Source organism: Lipotes vexillifer, unplaced genomic scaffold, assembly GCF_000442215.2.
Source record: "Lipotes vexillifer unplaced genomic scaffold, Lipotes_vexillifer_v1.1 scaffold462, whole genome shotgun sequence".
NCBI lineage: Eukaryota > Metazoa > Chordata > Mammalia > Artiodactyla > Lipotidae > Lipotes > Lipotes vexillifer.
In genome coordinates, this window is record NW_006770402.1 from 1,884,840 (window position 1) to 1,900,877 (window position 16,038).

The 16,038-nt window shown below is 36.1% G+C and overlaps 1 protein-coding gene across 13 annotated transcripts in view; it reads left to right on the forward strand.

Annotated features, from left to right (window-relative positions):
* ADGRL3 (adhesion G protein-coupled receptor L3) overlaps nt 1–16,038 on the forward strand; it is a 588,406-nt gene that overhangs the window by 452,419 nt on the left and 119,949 nt on the right. For all 13 annotated transcript variants that reach the window (XM_007446078.1, XM_007446073.1, XM_007446080.1 and 10 more), the window contains 4 exons: nt 4,872–5,055; nt 5,991–6,113; nt 11,297–11,505; nt 12,200–12,376. In XM_007446078.1, the coding sequence (XP_007446140.1) occupies nt 4,872–5,055; nt 5,991–6,113; nt 11,297–11,505; nt 12,200–12,376 (693 nt within the window). The remainder of the gene's footprint in view (nt 1–4,871; nt 5,056–5,990; nt 6,114–11,296; nt 11,506–12,199; nt 12,377–16,038) is intronic.

Here is a 16,038-nt window from a genome sequence, read left to right on the forward strand (position 1 = left end):
ACCATGGATCCTTTTTTTTTTTTTTAAACGTCTTTATTGGAGTATAATTTCTTTACAATGGTGTGGTTAGTTTCTGCTGTATAACAAAGTGAATCAGTTATAAGTATACATATATCCCCATGTCTCTTCCCTCTTGCGTCTCCCTCCCTCCCACCCTCCCTATCCTACCCCTCTAGGTGGTCACAAAGCACCGAGCTGATCTCCCTGTGCTATGCGGCTGCTTCCCATTAGCTATCTATTTTACATTTGGTAGTGTGTATATGTCTATGCCACTCTCTCACTTTGTCCCAGCTTACCCTTCCCCCTCCCTGTGTCCTCAAGTCCTTTCTCCACATCTGCATCTTTATTCCTGTCCTGCCCCTAGGTTCTTCAGAACCTTTTTTTTTTTAGATTCCATATATATGTGTTAGTATTATGGTGTTTGTTTTTCTCTTTCTGACTTACTTCAACCATGGATCCTTTTATGTATTCTTTTACTTTCTTTCTTTTTTTTTTTGCGGTACATGGGCCTCTCACTGTTGTGGCCTCTCCCATTGTGGAGCACAGGCTCCGGATGCACAGGCTCAGCGGCCATGGCTCACGGGCCCAGCTGTTCCGTGGCATGTGGGATCTTCCTGGACAGGGGCACGAACCTGTGTCCCTGCATCGGCAGGCGGACTCTCAACCACTGCACCACCAGGGAAGCTCCCTTTTATGTATTCTTGTCAAGGAATCCTAGACTATTTCACAAGCACATTCTCCTGGAAAAATGACAAAAGTTGTTATTGGAAGGGTATATAGCTGTTTTTCTCCAAAATTTTTCACAGTAGTTATAACAAATAAGTACATCCTCCCTTTTGAAATATATAAAGTGTGATTATACAGTTTATAACATCTTTTAACAAACATACTACAATTATATGCTCTGAGTAAAATTAGTCAAATGAATTTGCTTAATATCTGAATTTAATGATAAGAGGTTCAATAATATTGTGTAATACAAATATATGTCCAGAAGGGTATGTTATGTACATGATCCGGTATGAATCTAAGTGACTTTTCACACTTCCTAATTTATATTTGATTTTTATAAAGTCAAAAGTGACTTTAGGGGCTTCCCTGGTGGTCCAGTGGTTAAGACTTCTCCTTCCAATGCAGGGGGAGCAGGTTCGATCCCTTGGCTAGAGAGCTAAGATCCCACATGCCTCCGGGCCAAAAAACCAAAACATAAAACAGAAGCAATATTGTAACAAATTCAATAAAGACTTTAAAAAAAAGTGACTTTAGAGTCTAGTCCATAAACTGTATAACGAGAAGAGTAATATCTAATAGTAGAATGCCCCTAACGACCCTCGAATTGAAACACAATGAGTTTTATTTTCTTTTGTAGTTCACACCTTGTTGATTGGTTAGAAAACATCAATTTGTTCAAAGGCACACAAATTTAGCGGCAGAACCAGAATGTAAATTTCCAATGTCCATCTCCTATTCAGTTTCTAGTGTTTTAAAAAAGATAATGGAGTGAATTAACATTTAGTTTCTGGCAAAGATATTGTTGACTAAATTAACTTCTCAAAATTTAGATTATTTCATTTATACATGTCAAAACCATTAGGTGTTTTTTGTTTGTTTGTTTTTTCCTTCTGGATCAAGGCATTGTGGTGAGAATATAAATTTTTTTAAGATATATTCAGAACCAATCTTATTTCCGTCCAACTTTAGAATGTAAATTTTAGGTCAGAAAAAAAATTATAGCAGAAAATAGAAATTAATGAGAGCTGCTGGACATTAAAGTAATGCCACAGCACCTCACTTTAATCAAATTCATTGTATATTTCCTGTTCAACTTTGGTTCTAAGTGTAGTCAAGCTCATTTCTTTGTAACCAAATACAATGAAAATCAACCTGTTTTTTAAAGAAATGTTGTTGAGCTAATGAAAGCAATGGAAATAAGTAGTTTGACCAAAAAAGAAAAAAAAAAATACGGAAAACTTAATTACCAGATGTCATTATTTATGGGTAAATATATAAATGAAAAATATATAGGGAAAATGAAATATATTCTTTTACCATCAAAGAGTTGTGACTATTTAATTGGCCTTCATTAAACTGGTAACAGGGACACATCAGCAACCTTTGGAAAGCTTACACAAATTGTATCAATTATAAAGCTATTAAGATTGACTTAATTGTGCTGTCTCACTAGCAGAAAACGGGTCAGTTAGTTCAAGCCTCTGGAACACACATTATGAACTATTTAATACACATGTTCCTCCCGTTCCTTAGTAGTAAAGTTGTGTGACAGGTCTGTTTATGAAGATTGCATTGTAGAAGACGTATTCCTTCCAGATCTCACTTCAGTGTGAATATTTTGCAATTATCGGGTATGACTTGTGCTTTATTCAGTGAAGACCTCTTTTCTTCCCACACTGGACTTTGATATCAAATGAAAGTAAAGATTGCACCTAAACACTTATTATGAGCCAGGCAACCTTATGAAATGATTATATTATCATCTCCAATTTACAGGTGAATACAGAGAAGTGAAGTAACTTGCCCAACAGCACACAACTAGTAAAGTGGCAGCGTCCAGTTACAAACTCAGCAGACGTAGTTCCAAATCCTACACTGATTTTAGCACTAGAGAATTCTCTCTCTCAATTCTTGTGTTGACATTTCCTTTCAGTTATACTTGGGCAATCGTAACAGGTGCTGTTTTAAGAATAAATAAATATTAGATTTGTGTCTTAACCCATCCAGGTTTTAGGGCCATATTTTAAGTCTGTCGTTTCTGCAATGAACTTGGAAATCCTTTGGCCTTTAATAGAAAACTTCTCTAAAAACTATATTTTATTTGGGAAGATGCAGTTGTTGAAATGTATACAAAATGTATAACTATGAAAAAATGTTGCACCTTATACATTTTCAGTTGCAAAACTAAGATAATGGGGTGTGTTTGATTTATTTGCTGTCAATTTAAAGACAGTATTTTAGCTAAAGCTGTCTGTTTTAAACAGTTTTCTATTTAGAACATTCCCAGAGTTGACCATAGTTGCTTCTTTTTCTTTTTTTTCTTTCCTCCTTTTGCCTTTTTAAAATTTAAAACATTAAAAGGAATAAAGAGCAGAACAGAAACATTGCATTATTCCCAAAAATTTTTCCCTGAGGTAAGGTTTAAATTAATCAATGTAAGATTATTCACTAACGTTAAAATGGCTGCTCCATAAAGCACAGGCATAATTTCTGTTTCATATGGGGTTTTCAGAGCATTTCTAATGAATTCAGAGGATCATCTAATCCCAGAAAGAATACTTCCTTACGCTCAAGAGGTCAGTGTCCTCTGTTTGGCATCAGAAAATACCTAAACTTCTTTTTGTTTGATTTCTATCTGGCACCTCCTTTTTTTGGCATATCCTGTTGGCATCACCCCACAGAAAACTTCCTGAAAAGCAGATCAGATTGTTGTGATCCAGAAATGCTTTAGTCTGGCTTCTAGGTCATGCTTTAAACCCAGAACAAGTGACAGAGCTAAGCATACTATGTGAAAATAACCAGTCATTAAACTCGAGAGGTTTTTTTTTTTAAATGATGCAAAATACTCAAGTTGCAAGTAGAACTATTTTACATAAAAGTCCAGTGATGTTGATTTTTGGCCAGAACTTGGAATAGCTGGGAAAAATATCAAGAAAAACAATTTTTATCAAAAGGCAAATTAGTTTTTGAAGCTGGTGTTAATTGGCAGCCAAGGTATTTCATTATGAAACTGAATTTTTAACAGTTGTTACTTAGTTACTATGAAAACACCAGCCAGAAGAAAACACTGCAGCTGTAATGGATATTTCTCCAGTCTTTCCCTGTCCTTCTGCCAGCGTGTCAATAATGTGAGTCCTGTTTCTAAACACCTATGTGCTGCCTGGAAATTGCCTGTGTTGGCTGTTTATTCAACTTTATTTCCAGATTAGATGCATATTTGATAATCAACAGGTTCAAGGATGATCACTTTCAAACTGTCAGTGTTGTATTTTTCTGTTTTGCAATTCTCTATGTTTGAGTGAAAGCTTAAGAAGACCTTATTGGAAGAACGGTCTTTTCTTGTAACCTGGAGTATTGAGCTAACCACAGGAAATATATAAATTGTAACTAGAAAGATGATTCTTTTGGATGAAGCAAAGAGAAACGTGGTGCCTTATCTCTATGTGTGAGTGTACCTACTGCTGTTTTTTTTTTTAAGGAAAAACACCTGAGGGCCATAGGTAGCAAGTTCCAACTGTTTATTCCCCTTCCTAGTAATAAACAGCACGAAGGTTTCTCTCCACACATAACACACCCAAAGCCCCTGGGAGTATGTATGCTTTGATATTTTCCCTATCCTGACATTTTACTAGCTAAGAAAAAAAATTGGTTTGCTCAAAGTCCTTCAACCTACAGGTGACAGATTCTTGTATTGTCCTCTCTATAGTCATCCTTTTGATTTCTGTTATGTTTAGCATCTAGTTTTATGGTGATGTATAGAGAAAATCATTTTTTTTGTGGTGATGTGATAAAAGTATTAGTTTAAATTACTTGCCAACAGTTCACCAACCAAATAATTTAACTATGTAATTATAGTCTTATTGAAGCTTTTGCTATTGATTTTAAGAAGCAACCATGGATTTATTTGTTGTCCTTCAGAACAAAAGCAGCTTTTCCTCTTGCCTTGCAAAATCTCAGCTAGGGTTTTACAGAGCAAAATAATGAATGCTTCCACTGCAGCATGTCACAGGGGAGGCTGGGACAATACTGAACTCATGCACACCACTGATCCTTACTTGCTGGGCAACATGTATGCCTGGATTTCTGACAGCCCTGTGGGTTCACTAGAGACCTCAGTCATTCTGTTCATCCTTTCGTAGGCAATGGTCGAGACAGTTAACAACCTCCTTCAGCCACAAGCCTTGAATGCCTGGAGAGACCTGACTACAAGTGATCAACTACGTGCAGCCACCATGTTGCTTGACACTGTGGAGGAAAGTGCTTTTGTGCTGGCTGATAACCTTTTGAAGACTGACATCGTCAGGGAGAACACAGACAATATTCGTAAGTGGCCTTTGTTCTACAGAAGGGCCAGAGAGGGACAAGAAAAAGCTATCATCTTGTCAGCAGAAGAGAGAAAAGAAAAAAGTATCATCGATAGCGGACCAGATATCATGAGTGATACTTTATTTCAGTGGAGATGTTATCCTTTTTCTATAATTAGGAGGGTATCACCTGTCATTAGCTTAGAAGTATCCTCATAATCATGTATATATCCTCCTAAGGACATTCCAATATTGAATATATTAGCCTGAGATCACTTACAATGAGGTCCGTGTATTTTTTTTTTTTTTTTTTAGTTTTTATGTATGTGTGTATCTATGTGTGTACAGTAGTATTTAAAATTTTATCCTTGTGGGTCACTTCAGTTATAATAAGGATGTCTCTGAATTATAAACTATAAAGAAGCCAGTCATTTACATGAAGGTGATAAAACAATTTTTGATAATTGTTATTGGCTCATAAAGAGTATAAATCTATTTTTAATGTGTCTAAGGATGAAGCTGACAGTTTTATTTCAGAACATTTGATAAAGCTATTCAAACTTATTACATTTAAAGATAAGTCAATATTGACATAATAGTACAGCTCTAGATTATAAAAGGATTTTCACTTAATTCATAAAGATAACATTTTGAAAGTAAACTTATGGTCAATGACAAATTGTAAGGATTTGAGCTTGCGTTTTAAAGTCTAGGCTTTATCATTGATATCCTTGTATTCTTATCTACCTGATTTTAATAGCTTTTATTTGCTTTATTTTGAAAAAAATTAAAACACTAAAAAAACTTCTAAATAGCAGACTGAAGTACTATAAAGTATGGCAGACGGAACATTAATTCCAGTGTTTTGATTTCAGAAATATTTCAATAATTAGGAGATTATCTTAAATTTGTCATGTTTCTCAACAACCACTGATATGTCTTTGCCATTAATAGAATTGGAGGTTGCAAGGCTGAGCACTGAAGGAAACTTAGAAGACTTAAAGTTTCCAGAAAACATGGGTCATGGAAGCACTATCCAGCTCTCTGCAAATACTCTAAAACAAAATGGCCGAAATGGTAGGTTAGAATTTATTTATTAAGCTTGATGGAATTGAACTTGTCATTAATTCATTGCATCTTGGCTTCAAATTTTAGATCTGCTCTCTAAAAGCTCTCCTCTCTTCTCACTCCACTGTTCTCTTTCTTCACCTCCTCTTCCTCTTCTTTCTTAGCTCCTGCACCAACAATATTGCAATGATATTTGCTCTACAAAATTCTCAATTAGATTTGGAAATTGTTGATAATTTTCAGTTGTAGAAAAATATCAGAAACTTGAATGTAAGGGAAATTAATAAACAACAAAATCCAGATGTTCTGACTTTTTCCTTAAAAGGAGTAACTCTCACCAAGTTGACAGATTTTGTTTCTAAAATTTCAAATGGAAATTTTACTTGTTATTTTAAAATTATATGTGTTTTTTTCTTTATTAACTTCTTTTTGAGGGTGTTTCTATGCTTTTCCTTTGCAAAACATATTAAAAATATAAATGTAAAGAGATGCTTTTGGGGAATGGAACTGGTAGATATCGATTGATTTAGCACTAGGTTATATTCATTGAATATGATTAAAATTAAGTAAATAAATAATCCCACAGAGAATATATGTCTGAAGTCTCACTAATATTAATTATTTTAAAATTTTCTTTATTTATATTTTGACTGCACTGGGACTTTATTTCCGCATGCGGGCTTTTCCTAGTTGCGGTGAATAGGGGCTACTCTTCATTGTGGTGCACGGGCTTCTCATTGCAGTGGCTTCTCTTGTTGCGGAGCACAGACTCTAGGCGTGCAGGCTTCAGTAGTCGTGGCTTGTGGGCTCAGTAGTTGTGGCACACGGGCTTAGTTGCTCCGCGGTATGTGGGATCTTCCCAGACCAGGGCTCGAACCCTTGTCCCCTGCATTGGCAGGCAGATTCTTAACCACCGTGCCACTTTAGGGCAGTCTCTAAAATTTTTTAAACATGTTTTTTGCTAAGGAAGTGAGATCCTTTAACCTGTTAGGTGATAGGAAGATGACTTCAGGTTGTAGCAACCAACTGAAAGCTGATTTTTCATATTACAAGGTAAATAGTTTTGAAAAAAGAAGAGACTGTTAAATAATATCAAGAAAAACAAATTATGTTTGTTACCAGCAGAACAAAATTCTTTATAAGTGTTGGAAATCTTATAAGACTGAGTTTATAAATAGTACTGTGTTGCTAAATTGACTATGTGAATTTTGAGGCAGCAATAAGATTTTCCTTTTTTTTTTTACTCTTTTATTTATTTATTTGAATTTTTGAATTTTATTTAATTTATTTTTTTATACAGCAGGTCCTTATTAGTCATCAATTTTATACACATGAGTGTACAATAAGATTTTCTATAACATGAAATCAGATTCCTGCATTAGCTTCCTGACTGGTTTCCCTTCTTTGACTCTTGCCCCACAACAGTATATCCTGTTGACAAAGTGTTCTTCCTGAAACATGAGTCTGACCAGTTCACCTCCCGTTATGCTTAGAATGAAATCCAGTGACTTAACAGGCCTACCACATGCTGCCCAGTCCACTTCCTTCCTGCCTCAGCTGCTCCACCTCATGTCTGTTTTTAACATGCTCTCTGTGATCCAGACAGTCTAGTCTTGATTCTTTTTTTTTAAATTGAGATATAAATGACATATCACATTATGTTTGTTTCAGGTGTACAACATAATGACTTGATATTTGTATATATTGTGAAATGATCACTCCAATAAGTCTAGTTAACATCCATCACCATACATAGTTACATTTTTTTTTTTTGAGAGGAAAACTTTTAAGATGTACTCTTATATCAACTTTCATAATAGACAACACAGTATTATTGGGCTGGCCAAAAAGTTCGTTCGAGTTTTTCCGTAAGATGTTATAGAAAACCCCAAACGAACTTTTTGACCAACCCAATATTAACTGTAGTCACCATGCCACACATTACATCCCCATGACTTGTTTATTTTATAAATGGAAGTTTTTACATTTTACCTTCTTCACCCATTTTGCCTACTCCCACCCCTCACCTCTAGCAACTAGCAGTCTGTTTTCTTTATTTTTTTGTTTGTTTGTTTTTAAGATTCCACATGTAAGTGAGATATTTATCTTTATCTGACTTATTTCACTTAGCATAATGCCCTCAAGGTCCATCCAGGTTATAGCAAATGGCAAAATTTCCCTTTTATGGCTGAATAATATTCCATTCCCCATTTTATATCTCTGTGTATAATTATATATATAACATTTTCTTTATCCATTCATCCATCAGTAGACATTTAGGTTGTTTCCATGTCTTGGCTATCATAAATAATTCTGCAATGAAAATGAGGGTGCATAGATTTTTTCAAGTCAGTGTTTCTGTTTGCTTCAGATAAATACGCAGTAGTAGAATTGCTGATCATATGGCAGTTCTATTTTTACTTTTTTGAGGAATCTCCATACTATTTTCCATAGTGGCTATATCAATTATATTTTTATCTACAGTGCACAGGGTTCCCTAATTCAGTCTTGATTCTATTCCTCAAACACACCAAAAGTGTTCCTTCATCAGATGTTTGCATTTTCTTTCTTCTGGAATGCATATTTTATATTTCTTTTAATAGAAACTTCTCTAGCATTCACTGCTCGTTATAAATCTTAACCCTTCAGGAAAGCTTTTCCTATCTCCTCGAAGGTGGACTTCTCTTTCTCAATCACTATTTTTCCATTAGCCATTTTCTGCCAGCGCTTCTTCATAGCACTTATTTACTTAGCATTATATGAAATTATATTATTATTAATTATTATTTTTAAGTTGCCTGCTTATTGTCTGGCTCTTTCTCTAGGAGATGATCTCCATGAGAGCAAGAGAAAGACAGCTCCCTTCCTCCTCAAAAAAATGGAGAAAAAAAAATGTATTGTCTTTGTTCTCACTTGACTCTAAGATTCAAGGATAAGGACTGGGGCTTCCTCGTCTTAGTTACCACAGTGGTCAGTGCTGTTCCTGTCTCTTGGGGATCCACCAAAATGAATTTATACTGGAAGTAAAACATAGGGCTTGACTTATTTTAAGAAAGGAAATGACACAAAATTTTAAAAACATCCTAAAAGAAGGTTAACTTTACAGAGGATTACTTGTAAAAAGATCGCCATAAGGGAAAAAAAATAAGGTAGAAGGAGGTACGGAGACAGTGATCTTAAAAGAGCATGATAATTGAATTTTAAGACAAAGATTTTTTAAAAATTTATTTTATTGAAGTATAGTTGATTTACAATACTGTGTTAATTTCTGCTGTACAGCAAAGTGATTCAGTTATACATAATATACATTCTTTTTATATTCTTTTCCAATATGGTTTATCACAGGATATTGAATATAGTTCCCTGGGCTCTACAGTAGGACCTTGTTTACCCATTCTATATATAATAGTTTGCATCTGCTAATCCCAAACTCCCAATCCATCCCTCCCTCACACCATCTCCCCCTTGGCAACCACAGGTAAAGATTTTGAATCTTTGTTTTGTTTTGGTTGTAATTTGCATAAAATAAAATGCACATATCCTCTGTTTAGCTTGATGAATGTGACAGTTGTACATTCTTCTGTGACACCACATAAACTAAGATGAAAATCTCATGTATTACCCAGAAAATGTCCTGATACCTCTTTTCACTCTTCTCACCCCATCTCCCCACCTGATGAACTACTTTTTTCTCATTACTATTTCTAAAGACAAATTTTACCTGTTCTTAGACTTCACGTAACTGGAATCATACAGTATGTGCTCTTTCTGTCTGTATTCTTTATCTCAGTATAATATTTTTGTGATTCAGTCATGATGCTCCATCTATCATTAGTTTGTTCTTTATTGATGTATAGTAACTCTATTATTTTAATAAGCCATAATTTATTTACTCTCCTATTGATAGATTTTTGAGTTGTTTCTAGTTTGGAGCTGTTGTGGATAAGGATGTTATAAACATTCTTATACAACATTTTTTCTTTGTGGATATATATTTTCATGTATCTAGGAAGGGTAGATATATGTTTAACTTTGTAAGAAATTGCCAAACATTTTTCCAGGTAGTTGAACCATATTACACGCTCACCAGTAGTATGCAGAATTTCATTTGTTCCACATTTTTACTAACATTAGTGTGGCTAGTATTTTATGGTGTGGATTTCAGAGATCCTAGTGGGTATGAAACGGTATCTCAATATGATTTTAATTTTTATTTCCCTAATTACTAATGATGTTGTTAATTTTTATGTGTCTATTAGCTTTTTTTAAAATTAACTTATTTATATCCTTATTTTTGGCTGTGTGGGGTTTTTGTTGCTGCACGTGGGCTTTCTCTAGTTGTGGCGAGCAGGGGCTACTCTTCATTGCAGCGTGCGGGCTTCTCATTGCAGTGGCTTCTCGTTGCAGAGCATGGGCTCTAGGCATGCAGGCTTCAGTAGTTGTGGCACACGGGCTCAGTAGTTGTGGCACACAGGCTTAGTTGCTTCATGGCATGTGGGATCTTCCCAGACCAGGACTTGAACCCATGTCCCCTGCATTGGCAGGCAGATTCTTAACCAATGTGCCACCAGGGAAGTCCCATTTAGCTTTTTATATATCTATTTTTAAAGTGTGTTTTTATGTCTTTTGCCATTTTAGTATGTTATTTATAATTTTACTGTTGAGTAGCAGAAATGCTTTATATATTTGAGTCATATGTATATATATATTTCCTAGTTTGTGGCTTGCCTATTCATTTTCTTAATGCTGTATTTTGATAGGCACAAAGTTTCAATTTTTATTGAAAGTTTAGTTTACCATTTTTTATTTTATGGTTAGTGTTTTTTGAGTCCTATCCAAGGCATCTTTGCCTTCCCAAGATCACAAAGGTATCCTATATTTTGTTCCAGAGGCTCTCTGGTTCTGATTTCTATATTTAGGACTGTGATCTATCTTGAATTAAGTTCTGAGTATGGAATGAGTTAGGGATTGAGGTTCATTTTTTTTTTTTTTTAAATACTGATACATAGTTGTTTCAGTATCATTTGACTTTCCTCATTAATGACTTGGCACTTTGGTTGAAATGAATATTTGAGTTTTGTTGTGAATATATATATTATACAGATTTGATTACAATCTAATGAGAACTCTCTAATTTAAGTGGGATGTACAAGCTAATCAGTTTCTTCCCAATTTATATATACTTATTTTAGGAGAGATCAGAGTGGCCTTTGTCCTGTATAACAACTTGGGTCCTTATTTGTCCACGGAGAATGCCAGCATGAAGTTGGGAACAGAGGCTATGTCCACCAATCATTCTGTTATCGTCAATTCCCCAGTTATTACAGCAGCAATAAACAAAGAATTCAGTAATAAGGTTTATTTGGCTGATCCTGTGGTGTTCACTGTTAAACACATCAAGGTAAACAAAATGGCATGTGAAGTTTTTTGTCCACATTATCTATATTTGTTATAACAAGAGCATGAAGTGTCTTAATTTCCTTTTTCTTTTCCCCTATCTTTTGACATATAGCAATTCATTGTCTCTAAACTGATTAGTGATTTTTTTTCCAAAATGAGGGAGGAGAGCAATTCTTGTATATGTATATACTTAAGGTAACAACATTCATAGATGGATTTATAAATGCTTCTCTATAATTAAAAAGAGCTAGCAATATGTTCAGTGGAACTCAGCATAGCTCAACTGATGTTACAAGTAGTTATGTCTTTGTGTGTAGATATATTTTTATGTATATGCAAGGATTGTATTGTACATTGAACAAAGATTTTTTAAAACCATGCTATCAGAAGTTCATTGTATAGAGCAATTCTTTGCTTTGCAGTATAAATTAATGGATGTGATTCTGAGACAATGATACTAGTATTCCTTCAATATTACTTTTGAAAAATGAATTCACCTCTAATCAGGGGGAATAAATAACATATATTCAAATTTGCTTAGAATTGATAAGCCCCACTTAATATGAAAACTCTGGTAGACCTCTCCACAAAAATTGAAACATAGTGTGAAGTTGTGTTAGATGTAAAAAAAGTGCCTACCTAACTTACATGATCAAAAAGTAGTTATTGGCTTTGTTGATGTTTTTTTCCTGTAGCAGTCTGAGGAAAACTTCAATCCTAACTGTTCGTTTTGGAGCTATTCCAAGCGCACAATGACAGGTTATTGGTCAACCCAAGGCTGTCGGCTCCTGACAACAAATAAGACACATACTACATGCTCTTGTAACCACCTAACCAATTTTGCAGTACTGATGGCACATGTGGAAGTTAAGGTAAGATACATACCATAAAATAAAAATGGGATTATTAGCTTGGTTATAGAAATTGATAGATGGGTTAGTAACAAGAAATTATATACTTGTGAATTCTCATCTTCCTGATGTCAATAAAAATAGAGGAAGTATCACTGTCCAATACATTTTAAAACATGAAAACCTTGGCAAAGGTTTTATCCACCTGATACCATTTATCCAATAATTTCATCCAAAATTTTCCTTGACTCTGTTGAACTTAGAGATGATGCAGGTATCTTAGAGGGAGACCAAATCCAAGCCCACTCAGGACCTTAGAAATAAATTACCTTAGCTGTGTCAACACAGTCAAGTTTGATCTTTAAAGGACTACAAACTGTAATTTGTCAGAGCTTCACGCGTTGATCAAGCTTAGTAAGATTGGCTACACTAACAAATGTTAGGTTTAAACATGGAATGTATTCGTATGGCTCTAGGATTCTATCTTTTCAGTTTAGGGAATAAATTCAAACAGAAAAATGGATCATATTTCAAACAACCACAAAAAATAATTTTTTGCTCAGTTCATTGCATAACAATCTCTACCCAGTCCACGCAAGAATCTTGACTGTGACCATTACTGTGTGTCAACAAGAGATAAAAATAGATGGAAATCAATATTTTCCTTTGACAGCCAGTCATACAGTAAGCATGCCCTGGGTTTCTTGTATCACAATCTCTTGCAATTGCCTGGGTCATTCCCATCTTCATCACACAACATGATTTTCGCACTTGAAAAACGAAAAACAAGCAGAATGATCATCCCTGGAAGTCCAAAAGGAAACAAACCAACCAAACTTACATTAGACTAATGTCTAAAAATGAATGCTAATTTATTCATGCACAGTGAGATATGCAACAGCCAGTTAGAAAAGATATTTGTGCTTGCTAGTTATCACTTCCTAACTCCACAGGAAAATCTATAAAGGAAACAAAATTATATTCGAGAATTTTGCTTGATGAGAGCAAGAAGGGTTAGCTGAGTAGTCTTGTTGCTATTGCTATTAAGCTGTGGTGCCCTAATGTGTGGGTCTTCACTCCAGGGTTCTACCTGTGTACTGAGTTGCCTTTTCTATCATCTATGTTACCTCTGCTATTCATTCAGTACTTCCTTCATTTTTTTTTACTAACAATTTTCAAACACCTGAGTAAAGGTATTGACATGTTGCCTGCTACACCGTAGGCTGTCAATAAATGTAACTTCCTCCTGATTTGCCAGAGGTATCACTAGATTCCAGCATTCTGGTGAAGCTTCTGGCCCTCATGGAAGTTGCATTTCTGAGGGGAAAGAAAGGGCAGAGAAGTGAAGCTGCAGTCATAAATGTGATAAGTCTTATAATTGAGGCCCACACTGTGATTTAGGGACACAGAGGGGGATCGTCTATCTAAGGCAGGACTGGTCAGAGAGGGCTTATCAAAAAAGTGACCTTCTGTGAAGGATGAGTAGGATGAATTTAGTAAGGTAACCTGTGGAGAATTTGTATCCAGCACATTCTTGGAAGATTTTCTTCACTTTGCTTTGGGTACACCATTCTCTCTTGCTTCTTTCCTTCCTCAGCAGCTGGTCCTTTTTAGCTTCCTTTACTTGTTCCTCATCTCCACAGCTTCTTGTTGTTGCTCTGGCCCGGAGCGTAATCCTAGGTGTAGTCTAGGCACTATCCATTCTTTCTCTGTAGTTGATCTCCTATGTCCATATGGCTGTAAACATCATCTCATGATTCCCAGACTTCTATCTCCATTTCTTATCTCCAGACTCCTAGACTCAACAGTTAACTTGATATATCCACCTAGATTTCTAATAAGGGTCACAATTGTAGCACTTTTGGTGTTTTCCCATCTGTCCTTTCCTTCTTAGTAAACGGTTACTCTGTTCTTCCAGGTGCTCCAGCCCTAAACCATACACCATCTTTGATTTGTTTCTTTTCACTCACACTGCACACCCAATCTCATGAGCCTATCCTGCCAGATCCAGCATCTGACAACTTAGCATCTTCATTGCTACCACCTGGATTCCAGCCCTTATCCTCTCTCCTCTGCTGTTTTGTTACAGCCCTTTAATTGGTCTCCTTCCTTTATTTCTTGTCCTCCTTCAATTTATTCTCAGCATAATTGCCAGAGGGATACTCTTAAAATGTGAGTCTCTCTTCTAATTTATTCTCAAAAAGCCATACTGTAATCCCTTTAAAATGCAGATCAAGTACTTCACACCTTTCATCCAACCTGAATAACTTCTTATCTCAATAAAAACAAAGTCCCAAATACTGACCCCTTTAGCAACTCTTGACCTACTCTCCTACCACTCTTCCCCTTGGTCACTTGGCTTCCTTGCCTTTCCCCAAATGCATCAGCCTTGCTCAGGTTAGACTTAAAGTTTCCCTTCTCCTATCCTTCACCCCCCAGATAGCCACAAGGTCAGCTTTCACATCTCCTTCAAGTCTTTGTTCCAGTGTAACCTTCTCAAAGAGGCTTTCCCTGTCCACCCTTTTACAATTTCAGATTACCCCACTCCCACAAAATACAGTGGGAAATAAGGCAAAACAGGTCCCTGGCCTCAGTCAATTTATACTTTATCAATGGAGAGAAGTATTCAGGCTGGTTTTTGAATGGGGTGCTCAGAGAGGTTTCATAGCTCTGAGGTCAATTTCATAGGTCAATTTGAGCAGATAAAAGAAGGAAAGGGATGCCCCAAGGTGGCAGTGTTGTCAAAACCTGGCCTCAGTGCACTGGCACCAAGTTGAACCTCGGAGACTGAGTTTTGGGTGAAGTAGAAAGGAATAACTTTATTCTTTTGCCAGGGATAGGGGCCCACAGTGGACTAATGCCCTCAAAAGTGTGTGTCCCCACCTGGGGGTGGGGTTGTAAGGAGTCTTATAGTAATGGTTCAAGGGGCAGTGTTGCTGATAAGGATCAGTGTGCATGCAGGGCCTGCATTCCTTCAATCCAGAAATCATTTGGCGTCCGGTGGTCTTGTGATAGGCTTCTGTGGTTCTGCAAGTTATCGAACTGTGACCTTCTCTCTGCAATGAAGAATGCTTCATCAAGTAGTTAACATCCTCCATTTGGCGGGGGTGGGGGGTGGGGGGATTGGTTCTACAGAAGAGCTCAAAGATACTGTTATATGTATCTCTTGAGGAGGAACCAGGATCTTGCCCCAAGGTGTCACTATTGTTTCTTGACTGCTTCTCCCTTGTCTCTGCATCCCCTCCCTTCCCTGATTAGCAACTGTTTGAACCTGCCCTTTGGAACTCAGGGGAATGTCATGAAGGTTGAATGAAGCCTATTTCCTACAAACAAGAAATGGGGGGCACAGAAAGAATTTTGTGCCTAGAAGCCCCACAGGGTCCTGCTCAGTTTCAGGAACACAGCTGACTAACTACTTTCAAGTTTTCTCTATTTCTCTTGTCTAAGGAAACATTTGGTTGTCTTCTCTTTTAGATACAAAAGTAATAATTATGGAAAGTTATGTAATTTTATATCAAACTGTGGTAGTATGCATGGCATTTAAAAAACTTTTCCATTATTGGAATCACCTGCAGGTTTATTTGTCTGTTGTTCACTAGAGTGTTGAATACATTAAATTCAAATGTCTGTCTCTTCTCATACCAGTGATTCTCTTTGTGAACACTCTTTGTGGGAGGAGTGTT